Here is a 21,159-nt window from a genome sequence, read left to right on the forward strand (position 1 = left end):
TGAGGAAGTAGTCATCCACATTATCTGTACATAACTTTCCTACTACTTATTAAACTGAAATATTGATCATTTTTATTTCATGTGTATATTTTACAATATGGGAAATTTCATGTAAGATTAAATCATATATTTTGTGAGAAAATTTGGAGCTGCAGCAGAATTTTGGCTTTATTCTATTTTATTTCAAAAAAACTCTAAGCCATGAATAATAGAAAAATTTTAAAAATGGAACTAAACACATGAAATCACAATTCATTATTTCACGTTTCTTTATTTTAAGCTCTTCTATTGTGGAATTCCTTAGTAGTGTTTTCTGTTAATTAAATTTAAGCTAGGAAATTTAATTTTTCATTGGTATGGTTCTACTTTTCTGTACAAGATTGAAGATCAAGGTCAAATAATTTTTAAGAATTATTGTTAGGTAAAAATATTTTTTGTGATCTCTACATGAAAATTCTTGAGCTATTTCCCCTCAATTAAAAATAATACTAATATTTCCCATGGGGTTATAATATGATAGAGGCTTTTAAAGAGTAATTAAATATGTTAATGAGAGGAGAATGTTCTCGTCTTAAACTAAGTGTCAGGAGTCCACACATTAATAAAAACATTCTTTTCTTCTTTTTACATAGACAATGACTTACATTTTTATTGGCCTAGAAGCTTGAGAATTGTTAACAGTAGAAAGGTTAGTACAATGTGATACCAATCAGGTTTCTTGACATGTTCAGGTTTATATGGACCAAACTTTCATTCAATTATCCCCTTGCCTTTGCAGCCAGGAACCTCTTGTTTTCAGTGTCTTAACTAAAGGACAATGAAGTTATAAAAACAAGCTATGAAAAAAGAAAGCATCTTAAAAGCAAAAGTTTTCTCTGATCATTGTTTCTGTTTTCTTTATTGAACACAGACCTGAATGCTTTTGTGCTTCTAAAGGTTTAGAACACAGCCATCGGGCAGGTAGAAGAAGCACCAAAGCAGAAAAAAGAAGGCTCTCATCTTAACCATACAGTCGTTGGCCACCAGCACTTCAAGGGGTCTCCCCTAGGTCCTTGTTCTCTTCTGGCATCTCTGAGAAGCAGGACTTCCCAGAAAGATCACTGTTCCTATTCCCATGCTTTTCCAGGCAAAACAATACCACTGCTTTCCATCAGGAGCCCAACAGAGGCAAAGCTACTCTTTCCTATATCCTGCCCTGACCCACTAAATGCAGTGGGTCTGTTTTCTTGAATTGCTAGGGTGGTGATGTGAAGAGAATGGATAGAAGAGTTCATCTCTTATCCCTTCAGTAATATACTTTTCCAGTATCTGCTTAGCTATTGGGGTGGGGTAAATGGACCTGGGATTGGGTGGGAATGTCATAGATGGAAGAAAGTTTCCTGGAATTTTTAAATACCACAAAGGCACTGGTAGTTAAGTGGGCTAGGGGTGATCAAAATTTTAGATCTGTTGTCAATTCACAGATTCATAACTGCCCTTTTCAGTTACCCAAACATTTATTAATAGACTAATTTCCAGATTGATCTATTCAGTGGAATGAGGTACTCTTCAGTTAAAGGGAGTTAAGTTGAAAGACTGGAGCTGTAAGTACTGGTGGTAGATTCCAGTTTGGTCATGCTTTCTGATCCCTACCTACATAGCTGGGTAAGAAAGTGCATCAGTTAGATGTGAAAAAGCATATGCTGCCTCTCCAAAGTCCAGAAGTGCTTAAAAACTGTGGTGTATATAATTCAGACAATAAGTTACGTGCACAAAGGAGTTTATCATAACATAAAATTAAAAGGTGACAATTTCATCACACAGTTACACTGCTGTTTTCCTCTTTTTTTTTTTTTTTTTTTCTTTTTTTGGTTTTGTCCTTTTTTGTTTCATTTTTCATTTCCATTTTTGTTTTTTATGGAGGATTGGGGAAGGGTAGAGATTTGGTCCACTGAAGATTAGTCACCCTCAATGATATGTATATTAGAAAAAATATCAGCAGCAAGACTCTCTGGAAATAGATTCTGTTTGATGTAGCTAGTCTGTCTTTTCTGTTTTGCCCTCTTTCACAGCAGCCTCTGAAGTTTTCCGCAGGGGGGCTTTCTCCGAGTTGGCATGTCCTTGGCCAGAATCCGCTGCTCCGCCGTTTTTGTGAGTAGTGTGTTTTTCCAAGTAGTTCAGCATTTCACTGAGAACTGTTTGGAAAGTGCTTAGAGCTGCACATATTGCCGGAGTCCCAAAGCCATGAGTGATCAAACTGGAAATGAGAAGTGACAGGAAAAAAGAGGTGAATGATTTGCAGTATCATGTGAAATAGCAAATCCCTCCATATAATTCAGAACATTCAATTAAACGGGTATTTATTGTGTTCCTAAATGATGCTAAGCATTGTGGAAGATACAACACAGTTGAAGGTATTGCTCTCAACTACATAAGAAATATAGGACCCGTTTGGAAGACTTGCCATTAATAGAGTTGATATGCACTAATTATTACCAAGTCTAAATATTCAACACATGACTTGATTCTCTGCCTCATTAAGAAGTAGCTAGAAAACACACCTTTAGATTCCATGTGTGGAAACATCGTGCTTTCAAGAATGCCCTATATGGCATAGACTATACATGAAGAAATTATAATTGGCTGAGTGTGCCTCATGGCTAGCTGTCCCTCTGACTTCATTCTCCTTTTCCATAGAAATGCACTTTTATCCGGGCATATGGCCATCCATATGGAGACTACATTTCCAAGCTTCTTTTGCAGTGAGTTTTGGACATGGGACTTAACCTACCCACAATGTAACATAAAGAGAAGTGATACATGCAATTCCCACTTGCTTAAAAGGGTAGCTATGCCCTATGTAGATAATCACTTAAGTGGCAGGGACAAAACAAGATAGAAGGAAACGATTCATCTCTAGACTCCTAAATGAGAGAGAAATAAAACCCCGTCTTATGTAAGCCACTCAACATTTAGGTCCTGGAAACTAACTAACCAATAACAAAAACTAATAAGCAAATGTAAGGAATGTTATGGTAACCTCAGCATAGGTAGTTCTTCCAACCATGACAAATGTCATCTTTGGTTGAACAAACACATAGCTATAGATTTACTCTTTTTTGTGAGCAGAAGCTACCCAGATTGTTCACTTATGTTAACTGTCCTGAAGTGACACTCTGCCAGTTTGCTTCCTATGTCTTGTAATAATATAGAAAAACATCCTTGTCACATAGAATGCCCATGTTATAATATATATACAACATTGTGCATATGTGTATAGTACATTTAATAAATAAAGCAATTAACTGCGTAAGTCCTAGTTTGTAACTGTTATTAGGACATTAGTAGTTTTTAAATCAGATAGTACCACCCTTCATAATACTTTAGCTACCTATAGTTATCTTTCTTAAGTTACATAATCTTTAACAGCAAAAATAATAATATTTTATAATAATGCAAATGAAGGATTTGGGGTTTAAGGCAGCCTATTAATATGCCTCAGTTGAGGTAATAGTAGGATCTACCATGTGGGGTTGTTGTTTTTATTAGTCTACGCAAAGGGCTCAGGAGGATGCCAGATCTAAATGAAGTCTTCGATAAATGATAGAGATTGTTGGCTGGATATATTTTCTGGGTAGAGGGTAAAATTTCTGCATGTCCCTCCTTATTCCACAGGTTGTTACCATCTTTCTTCCGAATATATTACAAAGTTTGCCCTATGCCTCCATCATAGTTAACATACATTAAAAAGAAAAAAGAAAATTCCAATCTCTGATTATGTAGGAAACAAGAATGACCAATGCTTAAGCAATTATGTACACCAAAGTTTATAGTGTAAGACATCATCACTGCTCAAGTACTATATCCACACCTCTGCTGCAAGAAATTGCATTGCCAAGCAGGAAAAATAATTTAAGCTGTATTTCTACAATGAGACAACTAGAGGGGAAGTCAAATAATTTGAAATTTATCTGGGATCTTGGACAACAAATGGAATTGTTGGAGTGGTGGAAGAATTAATCATGGTGATGCCCACAAAAAGAACTGGGTAAAGCCAACGATTAATGTCGAGATGTTTGGCCCCAGGCACAAACTGTCTCTTTTCTCATGTTTTATTCCTATTTAGAGCTTCTTTTTTTAATTTTTTTCTATATTGGCATGTCCTCTTTGTTGTGACTCATTTCTTCATCTATAGCAGAATATAAAATATTATTTAGTTTCACTGGGTATTATTGAAGTTAATATCTCATTTTTGAGTTCTGAACATATGTCAAGTCCTATTCTAAGTTTTTTTTAATCTGTATCACTTCATATAATTCTATTTACAACACTAAGAACTAGACAATATTATTTCCATTTTACAGACGATCTGAGTCCCAGAGAAGTTAAATAATTTGCCTGAGAAATGGGGTATTCTGTACTTATGTTCCTCCCAGGCTGAGGGTACATTTTACTCCTCTTCTCTGAGAAATCACATTTTCTGTGGGCAGTTTAACTCAGTTCCTCTGACTTAACTTTGTACTTGGGCAGCCTTGTTGGCTTGTAAAATCAGATGCTTTTTACTCACTTTCCTGTCTAAGAGCAGCGTTTTTAAAATCAAGCACTGGTAGGTAGTTATACATAAATGCTTTTATTATCCACTTTGAGAAAATAGCTGTTTCTGTATTTAAAGATTCCTCTTAAGCTGGTATCACTTCTTGACTGATGGGCTTTCTTGTTCCAAAATATGGATCTGATCATTAGCAGTTTGCATTGTCATCTTTGCCTTGGATTGAGAACCAAGTGTACCAAGTCCTCACATTGGCTCTGACTTCAGGCACTTTGTGATTTGGGGGAAGTTATTTAGTCTTCTAAAATGACAGTAGTCTAACAAGAACATCTGCTAGGTTCTTTCCAACTCTAAGCTTCAATTTAAGAGTATAACATGTTTGGCCGGGCGCAGTGGCTCACGCCTGTAATTCCAACACTTTGGGAGGCCGAGGCAGGCGGATCACGAGGTCAGGAGATCGAGACCATCCTGGCTAACATGGTGAAACCCCATCTCTACCAAAAACACAAAAAATTAGCCGGGGGTTGTGGCAGGCACCTGTAGTCCCAGCTACTCAGCAGGAGAATGGAGTGAACCTGGGAGGCGGAGGTTGCAGTGAGTCGAGATCGCACCACTGCACTCCAGTCTGGGCAACAGATCGAGACTCCGGCTCAAAAAAAAAAAAAAAAAAAAAAAGAGTATAACATGTTTATGGTATTCTTAAAATCAAGCACATGGACAGAGGTTACAGAAGTTGAAAAACCACTTCAGGGCTGGGCGCAGTGGTTCATGCCTGTAATCCCAGCACTTTGAGAGGCCAAGGTGGGCAGATCATGAGGTCAGGAGTTCGAGACCTGCCAGATTAACATGATGAAACTCCGTCTCTACTAAAAATACAAAAAAAATTAGCCGGGTGTAGTGGCACACGCCTGTAATCCCAGCTACTCAGGAGAACCTCTTGAACTCGTGTGAGATCATGCCACTGTATTCCAGCCTGGGCAACAGAGCAAGACTTTGTCAAAACAAAACAAAACAAAAACAAAAAACCCCACTTCATTCAACAAAGAACTCTAAAATCAATTGTAGGATATTCAATATAAAAAAAGTCATCTTGACTTTCATGACCTTAAATGTCATCTTTCAATATGAAAAACATTATGTAAATTTTGTTAATTTCCTTAATTTAACATTACCTGCATATTAAAAATATGCATAGCACTCTGCACAGAATGATAATAAATGTAAGGCAGAGATTCTTTTCTAGCAGATTTCAGAGAAATTTATGAATCCCAATAATTAAAGTAATCTAATGTACTACAATAATGTAAAAAGAAGTATGCAATCACAGTATGTTTTAAAAAGTTCTGGGAATATCATGCTATGCTTTTAGCCCCAGTCATTCCAGAAAAATAGGTGTGTATCTCATTCACAGTGACATACAGAAAAGGAGAGGGCTGGGTTCAGTGGCTCATGCCTATAATCTCAGAGTCTTGGGATGCCAACGAGGGAGGATCGTGTAAGCCCAGGACAGGAACCTGAGAGTACAGAGAACTATGATTGCACCATTGCACTCTAGCCTGGGCAACAAAGCAAATCTCTGTCTCAAAAGCACAAAAAAAAAAAAGGAGGGAGGAATAATGTAGAACTTTGGGAGGCCGAGACGGGCGGATCACGAGGTCAGGAGATCGAGACCATCCTGGCTAACACGGTGAAACCCCGTCTCTACTAAAAATACAAAAAACTAGCCGGGCGAGGTGGCGGCGCCTGTAGTCCCAGCTACTCAGGAGGCTGAGGCAGGAGAATGGCGTGAACCCGGGAGGCGGAGCTTGCAGTGAGCTGAGATCCGGCCACTGCACTCCAGCCTGGGTGACAGAGCGAGACTCCGTCTCAAAAAAAAAAAAAAACTAAGGTCACCTGCAAGGTAAACAAACTATAGTCAAATCTTCTAACTCTTTGATAATAGAGATGATTTTCACCTTTGGAAAATATTTTTCAGTTATAGGTTTGATGTTTAAGTTACCCTTGGCATTTGCACATAATTTCATCAGATTACTGATGAGAGCACATTTCACATGCAAATATCACCAAGGTTAAATAGCAGCCGTGATGGTTTGAAATAGGCAGTCAAAATATAGAAGTTATTTTAAATTCTAAATTCTAAAACTCTATCCTCAATGAGGCCATAAAGACAACTTGCATTGTGTTAGATAAGTCATGTCTATGCTACATTTGTAAAAGAATAGTGACTATAGAGGATTCACAGGTCATATCAGGTTTCTTAATGTTTCCCAAGTTGCCTTCCTTCACCCTATGTAATCATGTGCTCTATTACCTTATTTTGTTAAAGTTTATCTCAAGTTTATTTCTTTTTAATACCCAAACATGACAGTTATTCCTATTTGTGTGTGTTGTGTGTCCTTCCTTTCTCAGTCAATTGAAATTCCACTCAAAGAAACTCACAATTTATTTGATGATACTGATGAAAAATGGATTAGTTTCCTCGTGCCTGACTTAAGATACTGAAAAACAGCTGTGTTACTTCCAAAGGATAGAAACTTGCCAAAGTGATGAGAGGACTTAAATAAAATTCTGGGGAGAAAGAAGTAACAATCCCCAAACAAATGTAAAACTATAGCACAGAGAGGACAACGGGAAGAAAACAGGTGAGGCTAAACTCCCACCCACCAAGTGAGGAAGAGGAATGGGAATAACATTGGTAGCATCAGAGCATAACTGACAATCAAAGTATATCAGATTTTTACTGCAAGTGGTAAATCATGTCCCTCATAATAAAGACCATATATGACAAGCCTACAGCTAACATCATACTCAATAGTAAAACGCTGAAAACTTTCATCTAACATCAGGAACAAGAAGACGGTGCCCACTCTTACCACTTTTATTGCTATTTAACATAGTACTGGCAGTCCTAGCCAGAACTATTGGGCAAGAGAAAGAAACAAAAGCATCCTAATCAGAAAGGAAAAGTTCAGTTGTTTCTGTTTGCAGATGATATGATTTTAGAAAATCCTAAAGGCTCTGTGAAAAACTGTTATAATAAATGAATTCAATAAAGTTTCATGATACAAAAATCAGTTGCATTTCTAAGGAGTACCAATGGACTATGTGAAAAAAAAGGAATTAAGAAAGCAATCTCATAGTATCAAAAGGAATAAATAGTATCAAAAAGAATAAAATACTTACGAATAAATTTAACCACAGAGGATTCAAGATCTATACACTAAAAATTATAAGACACTAATGAAAGAAATTAAAGAAGGCACAAACAAATGGAAAGAGATAACCTGTGTTCATGGATTGGAAGCATTAATTTTTTTAAATGTCCATACTAAAACTGATCTATGGATTAAGTGCAACCCCTCCCAAAATTTAAACAGCATTTTCACAGAAATAGGAAAAACAACACTAAAATTCACTGGGAACAACGAAAGACCCTAAATATTTTGAGATGTTTGTTTTGAGAAACAAAACAAAGATAAAATATCATGTTTCTGATTTCAAATTATATTATAAAGCTACAGTAATCAAAACAGTATAGTACTGGCATAAAAACAGACACATAGACCAATGGAACAGAATGAGTCTAGAAATAAGCCCTCATATATGTAGTAAGCTAATCTTTGACAAGATTTTAATGAATACATAATGGGGAAAGGATGGTCTCTTCAATAAATGGTTCTAGAAAAACTGAATATCCACATGCCAAAAAATAAAATTGGATCCTTATCTTACACCATACACAGAAATGAACTTAAAATTGATTAAAAACTGAAATGTAATAAAAGACCTAAACTATAAAGCTCCTAGAAGAAAAAATAGGAAAAAATATTTTTGACATTGGTCTGGGCATTATTTTTTGGATATGACACAAAAGCACAGGCAACAAAACCAAAAATAAGTAAATGGGATTCGGTCAAATGAAAAACACTTCTGCACAGTAAAGGTAACAATCACAAAATGAAAAGGCAACCTACAGAATGGGAGAAAATATTAGCAAACCATACATTTGAGACAAGAATTAATATCTAAAATATATAAGGAGCTCATGCAACTCAATAGGTAAAAAAAATAACCTGATATTAAAAATGGGTTAAGGACACAAACATACATTTTTCCAAAGATGACATACAAATGGATAGTAAGTATATGAAGAGATGCTCAACATCACTAATCATCAGTGATACACAAATTAAAACCACAATGAGATGTCACTTCACATCTGTTAGGATGGCTATTTTCAAAAAGCTGAGAGATAAGTTGTGGTGAGGGTGTAGATAAAAGGGACCCTGTACTCTGTTGGTAGAAAAGCAAACAGGTGCAGTCATTATGCAAAACACTATGAAAGTTCCTCAAAAACCTAAACACTAGAATGACAACATGATCCTGCAATCCCGTTTCTGGGTATATATCTAAAGAAATAAATATATCTGAAAGAGATATCTAAACCCCATGTTCATTGTAGCATTATTTCTTTTTTTTTTTTTTTTTTGAGACGGAGTCTCGCTCTGTAGCCCAGGCTGGAGTGCAGTGGCTGGATCTCAGCTCACTGTAAGCTCCGCCTCCCGGGTTCACGCCATTCTCCTGCCTCAGCCTCCTGAGTAGCTGGGACTACAGGCGCCCGCCACCTCGCCTGGCTAGTTTTTTTTCTTTTTTGTATTTTTTAGTAGAGACGGGGTTTCGCTGTGTTAGCCAGGGTGGTCTCGATCTCCTGACCTCGTGATCCGCCTGTCTAGGCCTCCCAAAGTGCTGGGATTACAGGCTTGAGCCACCGCGCCCGGCCTGTAGCATTATTTCTAATAGTCAAGATGGGGAAACAACTTAAGTGTCTTGTAGAAGACACTATATATATGTACAACGGAATATTATTTAGCCATAACAAAGAAGGCAATTTTGCCATTTTGACAACATGAATGAATCTGGAAGACATGATGCTAACTGAAATAACCCAGACACAGAAAGACAAATACTGCATGGTATCATTTATATGTGAAATCTAAAAAAGCCAAACCATAAAAACAGAGTAGAGGGTTGTTGTCAGAGGCTAAGAAGTAACAGAAATGGGGCGATGTTGGTCAAAAGGTACAAACTTTCAGTAATGAGATGAATAAGTTCTGGGCACCTACTGAATAGCATAGTGGCTATAGTTAAGAATCATGCATTATATATTTGAAATTTATTTATATTCAAGATATAATTAAGAGAGTATATCTTAAGTGTTGTCACCACACACACCCAAAATGTTACTATGTGAGGTGATGGATGTATTAGCTTGATTGTTGTGATCATTTCACAATATATATCAAATCATCATATCCTGCATCTTAAATATGTATAATTTGTATTTGTCAATTATACCTCAATAAAGCTGGTAAGAAAATAAACAGGTCTGAGATGGAAAACTATTATTATCAATACATACTTCACCTGACATTATCTGCCAGCAGTTGGGTATTAGTCACCTCCAGGAAGCATCTAGCCTGGGGAAGAAGGGGTGGGGACACCAATTTCTGGAGTAATATTTTTTCCTTAAACAATTTTATTTACATTTATTTTAATCACAAAACTAATTCCTTTATTTTTATTTTTATAGATTTAAGGGATATAAGTGTAGTTTCATTGTATGGATATATTGCACAGCAGTGTATGTAATAACTGAATTAAATGAACAGCTAAATGTTTCTTGGTTTCATTTGGGAATCTCTGATGCCCAAATCTGTAGGGTTTTGTTTCAAAGTTTTGCTCCAAGAATGAGAAAAAGGAATAGTGCAGATAGGCCCAATGTTTGCAGGGAAGAGTATTCTGTTAGCATATGAAAGATTAAATAGTAACTAAATTCTTTGCTTTCTTTTCAGAGTTCAATCTTTAAAGCTGGCAATAGTATAATGAATGAAGTTAAGACCTTTTTGTTAAGTCTAGAAATCACCTATTTATGGATAAAGAAAACACAAGCACATGTTTCAGAGACAATGAAGTTGTTAGGTAATCTTTAATCTTTGAGAAATCCTGGAAGATGAGACATAAAGTAGTAAAATTAAACAGAGAGACATGCCTTAACAGTTAAAGCAGGGGGGGAAAGATTTTAGAAACTCTGGGTTATTAAATTATATTTAATTAGTCTAACACATTTCTGTAATGGGATAGTTTCAAAATTTGAATTTATCAAGATTGAATTTACATATGGTAATATTTACTCTTTTCAGGTTTACAGTTGTTTGAAATTTAACCTGGTTAAATAGTTTACAGTTTACAGTTGGTTGAAATGGTGGTGTAAATACCACCATTACTCAAATCTCCCAAGCCCCAGCCCCTGGCAATCACTGCTCTAGTTTTTGTTCCTATAATTTTCATGTTTCCCCAGTTTCATATAAACCCAATCATGAAGTCTATAGACTTTCATGACTGGCTTCTTTCATTTAGTATAATAATTTTCCGATTCATTTATGTGGTATTTATCAATATATTGTTTCTTTTTATTGCTGGCAAGTATTCCATTGAATGGATTTATGACAATTTGTTCACAATAGGTTATTAAAAAGCTGAAGTGTTAGTATTTAAAAAGTAGAAGTAGGCCGGGCGCGGTGGCTCATGCCGGTAATCCCAGCACTTTGGGAGGCCGAGACGGGCGGATCACGAAGTCAGGAAATCGAGACTATCCCGGCTAACACGGTGAAACCCCGTCTCTATTAAAAATACAAAAAAATTAGCCGGGTGTGGTGGTGGGTGCCTGTAGTCCCAGCTACTCGGGAGGCTGAGGCAGAAGAATGGCGTGAACCCGGGAGGCAGAGCTTGCAGTGAGCCGAGATTGCACCACAGCACTCCAGCCTGGGCGACAGAGCAAGACTCCGTATCAAAAAAAAAAAAAAAAAAGAAGTAATCACTGAAATGCTGCATGGATTTAGTAAGATATGTAATAAAGTAACTGCATTTCCTTTTACAAATGAGTTATTAGAGCAGTAGCAATATAATTCAATGCAGGATTTCAGCAATGCATCTAACAAAGTCTCCCCACATACTGTATAAAAAGTTGGAGGGGAGGAGGAAGGTAAGCTAGATGACAGCAAAGTAAGGCAAATTCACAGCTGGTTGTACAATGACACCCAAAGTGTCGATGTAAGGGCGGTTGTCAACCTTGAAAGATGTCTCTTGTGGAGTGCTGCAAGGCTGTCATTAATCCCACTCTGCTGGACACGTTAATTAACAATGTGATTGAAGCCATCATAGATTTTTAGCTTAATAGCTGGTATGAAAATAGAGAGGAAAATTCCTGCATTGTGTAACAGAACCAAAGTTCTGAAAAACCTTAATGTGATAGACAGCTTAATTGGTGGGCCAAAATCAATGATAGGAAATTCAGGGGAGATTAAGGAAAACATGTCCATTTGGGTAAAAAGCAATTAGTGTTGCAATATACTAAGAAGGAGATCTGACTCAAGGGCTCTTCATAGGAAAGAGCTTTACGAAATCAGTAAGTCTAAATTAAAAAGGCAAAGGTCAAAATTTGAGGTTTGGAGCATAGTTAGGCGGACTTAGAGACTACGTCTACCTTGGACTATATTCTCATTCACTTTCTCTTTCTTTCTGTCTCTCTCTGTGTGTCTCTAACTAGATTACAGCTCAGTGATTTCATTTTCCTATTACTAATTTCACACTGAGGAGCAGAAAGGCTCTGACAACTTGACTGTGAACAATACCATCACCTGCTGAGAAAATTCAGACTAGGGTAGTTTATGGCACCTGATGTTAGGGAAAATGTAACTTATATTTAACAGTCATCTCCCTAATTTTATTCATGGTTTGAAAAGCTCCTATTTTGCTAGACCTCCCAATTAACATTCTCTAAAGTACCTTTCTTGCAACATAAAGCATCTCCTCAAATTGGCTCAGTTCAGGAAGGAGGTAACTGTTTACTGGATTCAGGGGTGAAGCTCTACTTTTCCGTTTTCCTCTTAAGTGTCAGGTTTCTTCCCCAAGTGTTTACATTTCAATGATTGGAAGAACACCACTGGGTAGAGTCGCCATTTCTAGGAAGCTTTTGCACTCGTGTGTGTAGTGTGTTTGTGTGTGTGTGTATGCATATATGTGTGAAAAAGAGAGAAAGAGTGTGTGTGTACCTGTAGACTTGTATTGGTTTTGCCTTCTTATAAAATGGCATCTTCTTCTTGACCTGTGGCCTTGACCTGAATGTTTTACTGATACAGTCTGTAACTTTTTACATGGAAATGTATTGCAACCATTCAAACTGTATTCTCTAACGGTGGGTGTCAAAACTATAGAAATTGAGGCTCAGAAATGAAAGAGAAGAGGGAGAACAGAGGGTGGAAAAAAGAGACTGCTGTTCAAAAGAAAATATATTTTAATCCTTTCTTCTTTTTCCCTGTGTGGTTTTGCTAATAAGATGGTAGCAACAACCCATTTTTAACTTGGACAGTGTTTATACTTAGAAATCGCTTGACTTTAATGACAAGAACCTATCAGAAAATTCCATATAATAGGAATTTCACAAACTTCTATTCGCGCCTTATAATCCCTGGTTAACTGCATTTCTTGCTCATGGTCAAGGCCTTACCTACATTTATGTTTAAAATCTCCAAAGCTTCAGTTCTTACTTAGAATGTAAGCTAGTATAGGATTCTGAATGTTAGCGGAATGAGAGCCATTTTACTTTCTCTAATCTAAGTAAGTATAGTTTACATTTCACTAGCTTAATTGTATGCTAGATAAATTCTACAAAGTTGTGTCCATATTTTTCTAATTGTCCTTCAAAAATGCTTTATCTTTACTTTAATTGATTTGTCTAAACTAATTTACATTAGACCACTAAAGCAATTTTCTAAAACAGAGCCTGAAGCAACCTTCTATGGAATCCTCTCCTGAATTCTTCTTATCTTGGCAAGAGTTGTGCCTGGTATCCAGCACCTTTCTACCTACTAATCAAACACTGATCCAATATGTGTTATAAAGGAAATGAAAGTCTCTTTAGTATTTGTCACTGAAGATTAGATCACTCAGTTGTGTCTGCCAGCCATGGATAAATTTTCTAGCTTTCTTTTGGGGTACAAAAGCTGGAGGTAATAGACAGTATCGTGCTACAAACTAGAAAACTGAAAATCAATAGAAAATAGCCTGCCATCATCATTTAAGTAATTTGACTAAAAGCTAATTTCATTTTGTAAAGTTTCAACTTTTACCTGAAAAGCAAGCAAGCCTTTTATCCACTTTTTTTTTTTCTTTTTTGGTGTGTGTGAAGGTTGAAATGGTGTTTGGGTTATTATTCCTACTATTTTGTTATATTGCGTCATTCCAATGGGTGTTTACTATCACTAATCTTTTGATTTCTAGAATAGCATACCGACGTCACTCAGTTCTGCTTTTTGCCTTCTGGGAAGCATGCAAACAGTAAGATTTAAATGCAAGACAAATCTCCTTTTCCTTTCCTCTGAGATTATTCAGTTACTACAGGCTTAGGTCCAAGTGCAGTCTACAATCTTACTACAGTGTTAGGTGGCCACCAGATAAGTGCCTTCTACTCATGAGAACAGCCCAGTAGAGAGGGAGTCTGGGGAACAGACCTTCAACAACAACAGCAAAGAATTATAGGTCTTCTCCGCCCCACCTTACTTCCTCTCACAACTCTGAGTATTAGACACTTTATTTCTAAAGCAGCACAACTTCTAAATGTAGGCCATGAAAAGAGACCCTTACATGCTTGAGGATAAGCATGTAACTGAGGCTTATCCTCCAGAACTCAATGGCATCTATTCTTTGTAGCCTAAATGATTCAGAAAACAGATGAAAGGTGAAACCAGTTGATGGTGCTTATTTTCTACATAGATTATCTTATCTCATGGTCCCAAGTACTTTTACAATGGAATTTAATTAAGATACACAGTTAAAGTATCTAGTTCTCTGGTGGTGAAGAATCATTGACATCTACTCATTAAGGAAAGCCTTGACAACACTCCCAAATGTTCTGTGGTTTCTCAGTTGGTGGTTCTCAACCATAGATGCATATAAGAAATCACTCACAAATCTTATTTCAAAATAGTAATATATGGACTCCACCCCAAGACCTTGATTTAATTGGTTTGGGATGAATCCAAAGCATCAGTATTTTTTAAACAACCCTCATTCCATTTAAATGCAGAGAAAAAATTCAGTATGTCTCCTTAGGACCAAGAAATAATGCCTAACTATTATGTCTGCATTCCTCCTTGGGAAAAAGAGGATGATAAACTTCTGCAGCATTTCCCACAAGACCTTCTGCAGAATCTTAGTGTTACGTAATGTTAATATGTACTCTGAGATTTAAAAACAGTTTTCATGATCAAGTTTTAGAAACTGTGGCTAAGTGTTCCCTCCTTTCAAAAAGGGTTCTGGGAGTCTTTGGTATGCCAATATGCATTGTCATACTTCAAGATAGGTACAATAATTAGGGTTTCTTGAACCAAAAAACCTTTGACCATGAAACACTTTCAGAGAGCATCTCATAGGACTGACTAGTGCACTATGAAACTCAATTTGGGGAAGTATGTTTATGACTACCCTGAATCTCTGTCAGATTGGGAGATGTGTGTTCATCCACTGCCCTAAAGTCACATTCCTTCTGTTCTTCTCAATTACTTTGAGGTCCCAAAGGGGAATGAATGGGTCCTTGTGTCTCCGTTTTACCTCAGTACAGCTCAATAGCAAAGCAGGCTAACATTAGAAGAGACTACAATCAATTACATCCAAGTCAACTTCTTGAAAGTGATAACATTTGATGTTTGTACTATAATTTTTACATATGAGAATGGAGATTATAGGGATACGTTAACCATCTTGTTACATTTCTCCCTATCAGACATATTTTCTATTTGGAATAGAGAAATGAAAATGCTAAGCTTTTTAAAATGGTTTTTATTGAACTGTTGATGTTTTAAGATGAATAAGTTGACAAAACATAAAAGGAAGATATGAGATGATATAGAAACTCAGCATAAGTAATGATTTTAAATGAATCTGTAAATTAAGAATGGAGTAAAATATTATTGATCTAGAAAGAACCTTAGAAATCACCCAGCTTAACTGCATTGACTCATGAACATGCAGAAGTCACACGGGTGAAATTCCTATTTTAAATTCACACATCTAGTTGGTAACCAAGTGGAGACTGAGTTAGGTCCCCTGACAATTAATCCTGAGTGCTTCCCACCATGCCATATTGTCTTTTGTCAATTTCTCTTCAGTCCATAGCTCAACAAAGATAGACAATATTTAAATAAAAATTAACCAAAACTCTTCCACAATGTATGCGTTCCCCAAAGTCAATTATTCACACATGCAGTTATTACAGGGTCATGTTTGCAACTTTTAATTAGAAACAGTTACCTCTGGCTTCTATTGTTTTAACCACTAGTCTCCTATGTGCTAAATCTAAAATCCATAAAATGTCATCAAAAGCCCTATAATTGATGCTTTAATGTATGTTCCTCCTGACAAAGATTCATTGCTTGAGTAAACTTTAGGCAGGTTTCTGAACCTTCTCCTAGTCCCATCTTTGCATTTCCTTGTAAAAATCCAGTTTTAGCAAGGAAGATCTCCCACAACTCATATCTGCTGACCCTTGCTTTTGAGATCACAGATTTAATTGAAATTTCATTGTCTCTTTTCTCACACTAAAGAATGCTTAGTGAAGAAACTCGCCCACTGTTGATGACCTTCCCAGCCACTTTTCCATCTCAAGAAAATTTTAACAAAATAAAAACAAAAAACAAAACCTATGCACACTTTAGGCTTCTTGGAGAAAACCAAACATGCTCACATTTGACTAGAGACAAACATCTGCTCTTCAGCATGTTGCCAAGAACAGAGCAATCAGAAAATACCAGTTGAGTTGACAGTAAGGCGTGTCATATGTGGAACCCTGAAGGAAATAGGAATGAATAACCCTTGAAGAGAAAACTAGGGAAGACATGAGAACTGCGTTTAGAAAGTGGGAGGGAACCAGGATGAAAGTAACTCTGTAAAGCCCGCAAGAAGTGGGACATTGGGAAATGGAAGGAAGGCATTTCTAACAGAGTTGTCAGAGATAGAGAGCAGTCTATTATTGAGAGTTTCCAAGCTTGAGATGGATGATAACTTGACAGAGACGTTGGAGAGAAGGTCTAAATGTTGAAGAAGAGTAGGAAATGTTAGAGGCCTTCCAACACTGAGAATCATTGAAGAAAATTTAATCACCAGCAAGCACACAGATGTCTGGAATTGCCTATACATTCCTTATTTCCCAAGGCAGTAGTAAGAGGGTATATTTCTAAGAAAGTAGGCTGTCAGGATAATTTATGAGTTAAATAGGAGAATTAAGCACATTGATCATTTTACTTCCCTAGTCCATCATCCAATTAAAACATCATGGCCCTGAGAATGAACCAGTGGAGAATATACACAGGACCCAATTGAGATATTATTGTAATCTACATTTATTTACATATATTTATTGCATGCATACTATTCGCTAGGTACTGTGGATAAAAAGAAGAAATTTCCTTATTTCCCCAGGTAAATTACCAGTATGCTTAATCTCCTATTGTAGCATCACTCTTGTATATTATAAGCCTATATATATCTATATAGAATATTTATATCTATATTCTATAGATATAGAATAATTATATATTCTCTCTTTCTCTCTCTCTCTATACATAAAATTATTCTCCATTTTAGAAGTTCTAAAGAATGGGATAATCCTCTAGTCATCTTTTCACTACCTGCCATTAACATAGTAGAAACCATAAATAATAATTCTACTAGAAATAACAGAAACAACAAAATTTCAGCCTCCCAAGATACATGCTGAGAAAAAAAAGTTTCCTCATTTTTTGGACAGGGTGTCTTCCCTGAACTGAGCCTCCAAGATAGTCTAACTCCTTTTTTTTTTTTTTTTTGGGATGGGGTCCGCTTTTTCACCCAGGGTGGGGTGCAGTGGCATAATCTCAGCTCACTGCAAGCTCCACCTCCCAGGTTCACACTATTCTCCTGCCTCAGCCTCCCAAGTAGCTGGGACTACAGGCGTCCGCCACCACGCCTGGCTAATTTTTTGCATTTGTATACAGACGGGATTTCACTGTGGTCTCTATCTCCTGACCTCGTGATCCACCCATCTCAGCCTCCCAAAGTGCTGGGATTACAGGCGTAAGCCACCACGCCCGGCAAGATAGTCTAATATCTTATTACATTGTCAAATGTGCTTTTGCTTAACTTCAGATTCAAGGAGATTATGAGAACATAAGAGACAAAGACGGGAAAATTTTAAGATTTCCTGAAATCTCAAAGAGGGAAACTCCTAATATTTCAAAAAAGTAGGACTCTGGGTTTCCATCTGAGCTGAGGCTACTCTGACCATGAAACCCCATGCCACCTTTGTCTAATTGCCACCACTCTTCCCAGGAACTGTAAGTCTATGGGGTCTTCCGCAGATGTCAATCAAATCTTTTCCCCCTTCTCGTTTGTGTTGTGGTGTCTGCTGTGTTCTCTACAACAATACACACTGTTGATGGTACTCAGTAAATTATAAATAATGAATAAGCCTGCCTTCTGTCATTTTGATGGAAACAAGAAGCTTTCCAGGCTGTGAATTCTGAGAAGGGTCACTGCTATGCATACGGCTTCCCAGAACACACTGATATGTCAACTGCCATGGAAAACTAGAAGTAGTTATCTGTGCTTTGTCTGGACATATTAAATCTGCTGAAAGTATGCCACAGTTCTCAAGGCACCAAATTGGCCAACCTATAAGGTATATTTTTAAGTGGTCTGCATTGGGAAGGAGGTTTAACTAAATAAAATAGTAACACAAGTTGATGTTATTAATTAGAGTATTCTCTATGCCTATCCAATTACACTCCCTCTTCACTTCTTTCCCAGCTAGCATTCAGTAAAATACGGTGGAAAATCGTACTCTGACAATTGTCTGCTTTCAAAGTCAGATGTGATATGTCTCCTTTGTAATTCATCTTTCTCTTGAGCTTATGGTTCTATCGAAATTACAGTTGTCACTGTCAGCAGAAAATTTTAAAAGGGACACACTCGGCCCAGTAGCGTTGCTCATACGCCTGTAATCCAGCACTTTAGGAGGCTGAGGTGGGCAGATTGCTTGAGCCTACAAAGTCGAAACCAACCTGGGCAACATGGTGAAACTATCTCTATAAAAAATACAAAAAAAATAGCCAAGCATGGTCGCACATGCCTGTAGTCTCAAGAATCAGAATCTGAGCCCAGGAAGTCTAGGGTACAGTGAGACATGATTGAGCCACTGTACTCCAACCTGGGTAACAGAGTGAGATCCTGTCTCACAAAAAAATAAAATAAAACAAAAATAAAAAAGACACGCTGTATGCTAACACATGTTTTCCCAGATTATTAGTAGAATCATCAATGTCGAATCTTTTATTTTAATTTTAAAATTTTGATAGAGATGGAGTCTCTTCATGTTGCACAACCTGGTCTTGAAGTCTTGGCCTCAAGTGATCCTTCCACCTCAGGCTCCCAATAGAATGTTTTAAATATGTTAGTATACAATACAAAACTTGATAGAATTCTCAGTGACACTTTAAAAGTGAACTGGAGTTTTTCTTCTCCCAAAGGGGGAAAAAGAGCTTATAGTTACAGAATATCCTAGAACTGTGGTTCTTAAACCTGCCTAACAATCAGAATCAACTTCAGAGTTTTAAAAATAACATAGATACCTGAGTCCAGCCCTAGAACTACTGAATCAAATCTTTAAATATTAAATAAGTCCTCCAATCCTTGAGGTTTTTTTTAGTTTCAAGAGCAATTCTGATATAAAGCCAAGTTTAACAAATACACTTGTAAAGTGCAGAGTCTATTTCAAGGCTAAGCAACAAGCTGACTTTTGCTATCCTATTGTTAACATATTCTGTTGATGCCTTTTAAAATAAATGTGCAGTAAAGAAATTACACACATTTAAATTCAGTCTACATCAGGAACCTCCACTTTGGGTTTCAATTGGAAATGCCAATCATGTATCTTTTGTTTAAAATGATAAAATTTAAGACATGCAAAAGAATGAAGTTGGACCCTTACCTTACAACATAAACAAAAATTAACTCAAAATGAATCAAAGACCGAAACAAGACATACAACTGTAAAACTGTTAGAAGAAAAAATACAGGAAAGCTTTACTGCATTGTATTCGACAAAGATTTCCTGGATTTGACACGAAGAGCACAGGCAACAAAGGTAAAAATAAACGAATTAAACTACATCAAAATTTAAAACTATGTACCAGAGACACAATCAACAGATTAACAAAGAAATGTACAGAACGAAAAAAGTATTTGCAAATTATACATCTAAGAAGAGGTTACTATCTAGAATATATAAAAACCTCTAGCTTAATAAAAAAAAAAAAAAAAAAAAAAAACCTGGTCAAAAAGTAGGCAAAGGACTTAAACATTTCTTCAAAGATGATATAGAAATGGCTAACAAGTATATGAAAAGATGCTCAACATCACTAATCATTAGAGAAATGCAAATCAACAATGAAATATCACCTCACACCCATGAGGATGGCTACTATTTGGTGAAGAGATGGAGAAATAGAAACCTTGTACATTATCTGTGAAAATGTAAAGTGATGTAGCAGCTATGGAAAATGGTAGAATAGGTCCTCAAAAAATGACAAATAAAATTTCCATATCATCCAGCAATTTCCCTTCTGGGTGTGTATCCAAAAGAACTGAAAGCAGGACTTTGAAGAGGCATTTTCACACCCATGTTCTTGGCAGCACTAGTCATGATAGTCAAGAAGTGGAAGCAACCTAATTGCCATCAATGAATGAATGGATAAACAAAATGTGGCATATATAGGCACATACACACTTACACACACACACACAAACAGAAATGTTGTGCATCCTTAAAAGGAAGAAAATTTTGGCACATGCTACGACATGAATGAACCTGGAAGACCTTATGCTAAGTGAAATAAGTCAGTTGCAAAAAGGCAAATACTATATGATTCCTCTTATATGAGATGTCTAGGGTAGTTAAATCCACAGAAACACAAAATAGAATGGTAGTTGACAGAGGCTGGGGAGAGGAGAAGATGGGAAGTTGTTTAATGGGTACAGAGGCAGTTTTACAAAATAAAAAAGTTCTGGAGATGGGTAATACAACAATGAAAATATGTTTGACACTACTGAATTGGTTAGAAATGGTTAAGATGATAAATTTTCTGTTATGTATTTTTAATCACAGTTTAAGAAAAAGACATAGTAGGAAATTTGCCATAAAGAAATCTTTGGTTATGTGATTTGTATCATCCTACTACTTTTGTTATGAAATCAGAAGATTTTATCTAAATAAATAATTTTGACTATAATTAAAGAAAATAAAATTCTGGCAAACATTTAAAAGCATAATAAATAGGAAATCATAATTTTCAAATATTCAAAATATTCAATATATAAATAATACCAACATGTTATAGATGATACTATCGTAAGTAAATATGTAGTGTTAGAAAGTTTTAAGATACGGTTATGCTTGAAATTGTGATTAAGAAACTGAAGCAACATACAATCTTGAGAGTTTTATACCCCCAATAAAACCTCACTTTCTTTTCACTAGGGGT

The 21,159-nt window shown here is 36.4% G+C and overlaps 1 protein-coding gene across 1 annotated transcript in view; it reads right to left on the bottom strand.

The window, feature by feature from the left end:
* Window positions 1-1,848: 1,848 nt before the first annotated feature.
* TFAP2D (transcription factor AP-2 delta) overlaps window positions 1,849-21,159 on the bottom strand; it is a 61,476-nt gene continuing 42,165 nt past the window's right edge. Inside the window, exon 8 of the mRNA XM_017849596.1 lies at window positions 1,849-2,236. Coding sequence (XP_017705085.1) covers window positions 2,017-2,236 — 220 coding nt within the window. The 3' untranslated portion in view covers window positions 1,849-2,016. The remainder of the gene's footprint in view (window positions 2,237-21,159) is intronic.

Source organism: Rhinopithecus bieti, unplaced genomic scaffold (assembly GCF_001698545.2).
Source record: "Rhinopithecus bieti isolate Rb0 unplaced genomic scaffold, ASM169854v2 scaffold_31531, whole genome shotgun sequence".
Lineage (NCBI taxonomy): Eukaryota > Metazoa > Chordata > Mammalia > Primates > Cercopithecidae > Rhinopithecus > Rhinopithecus bieti.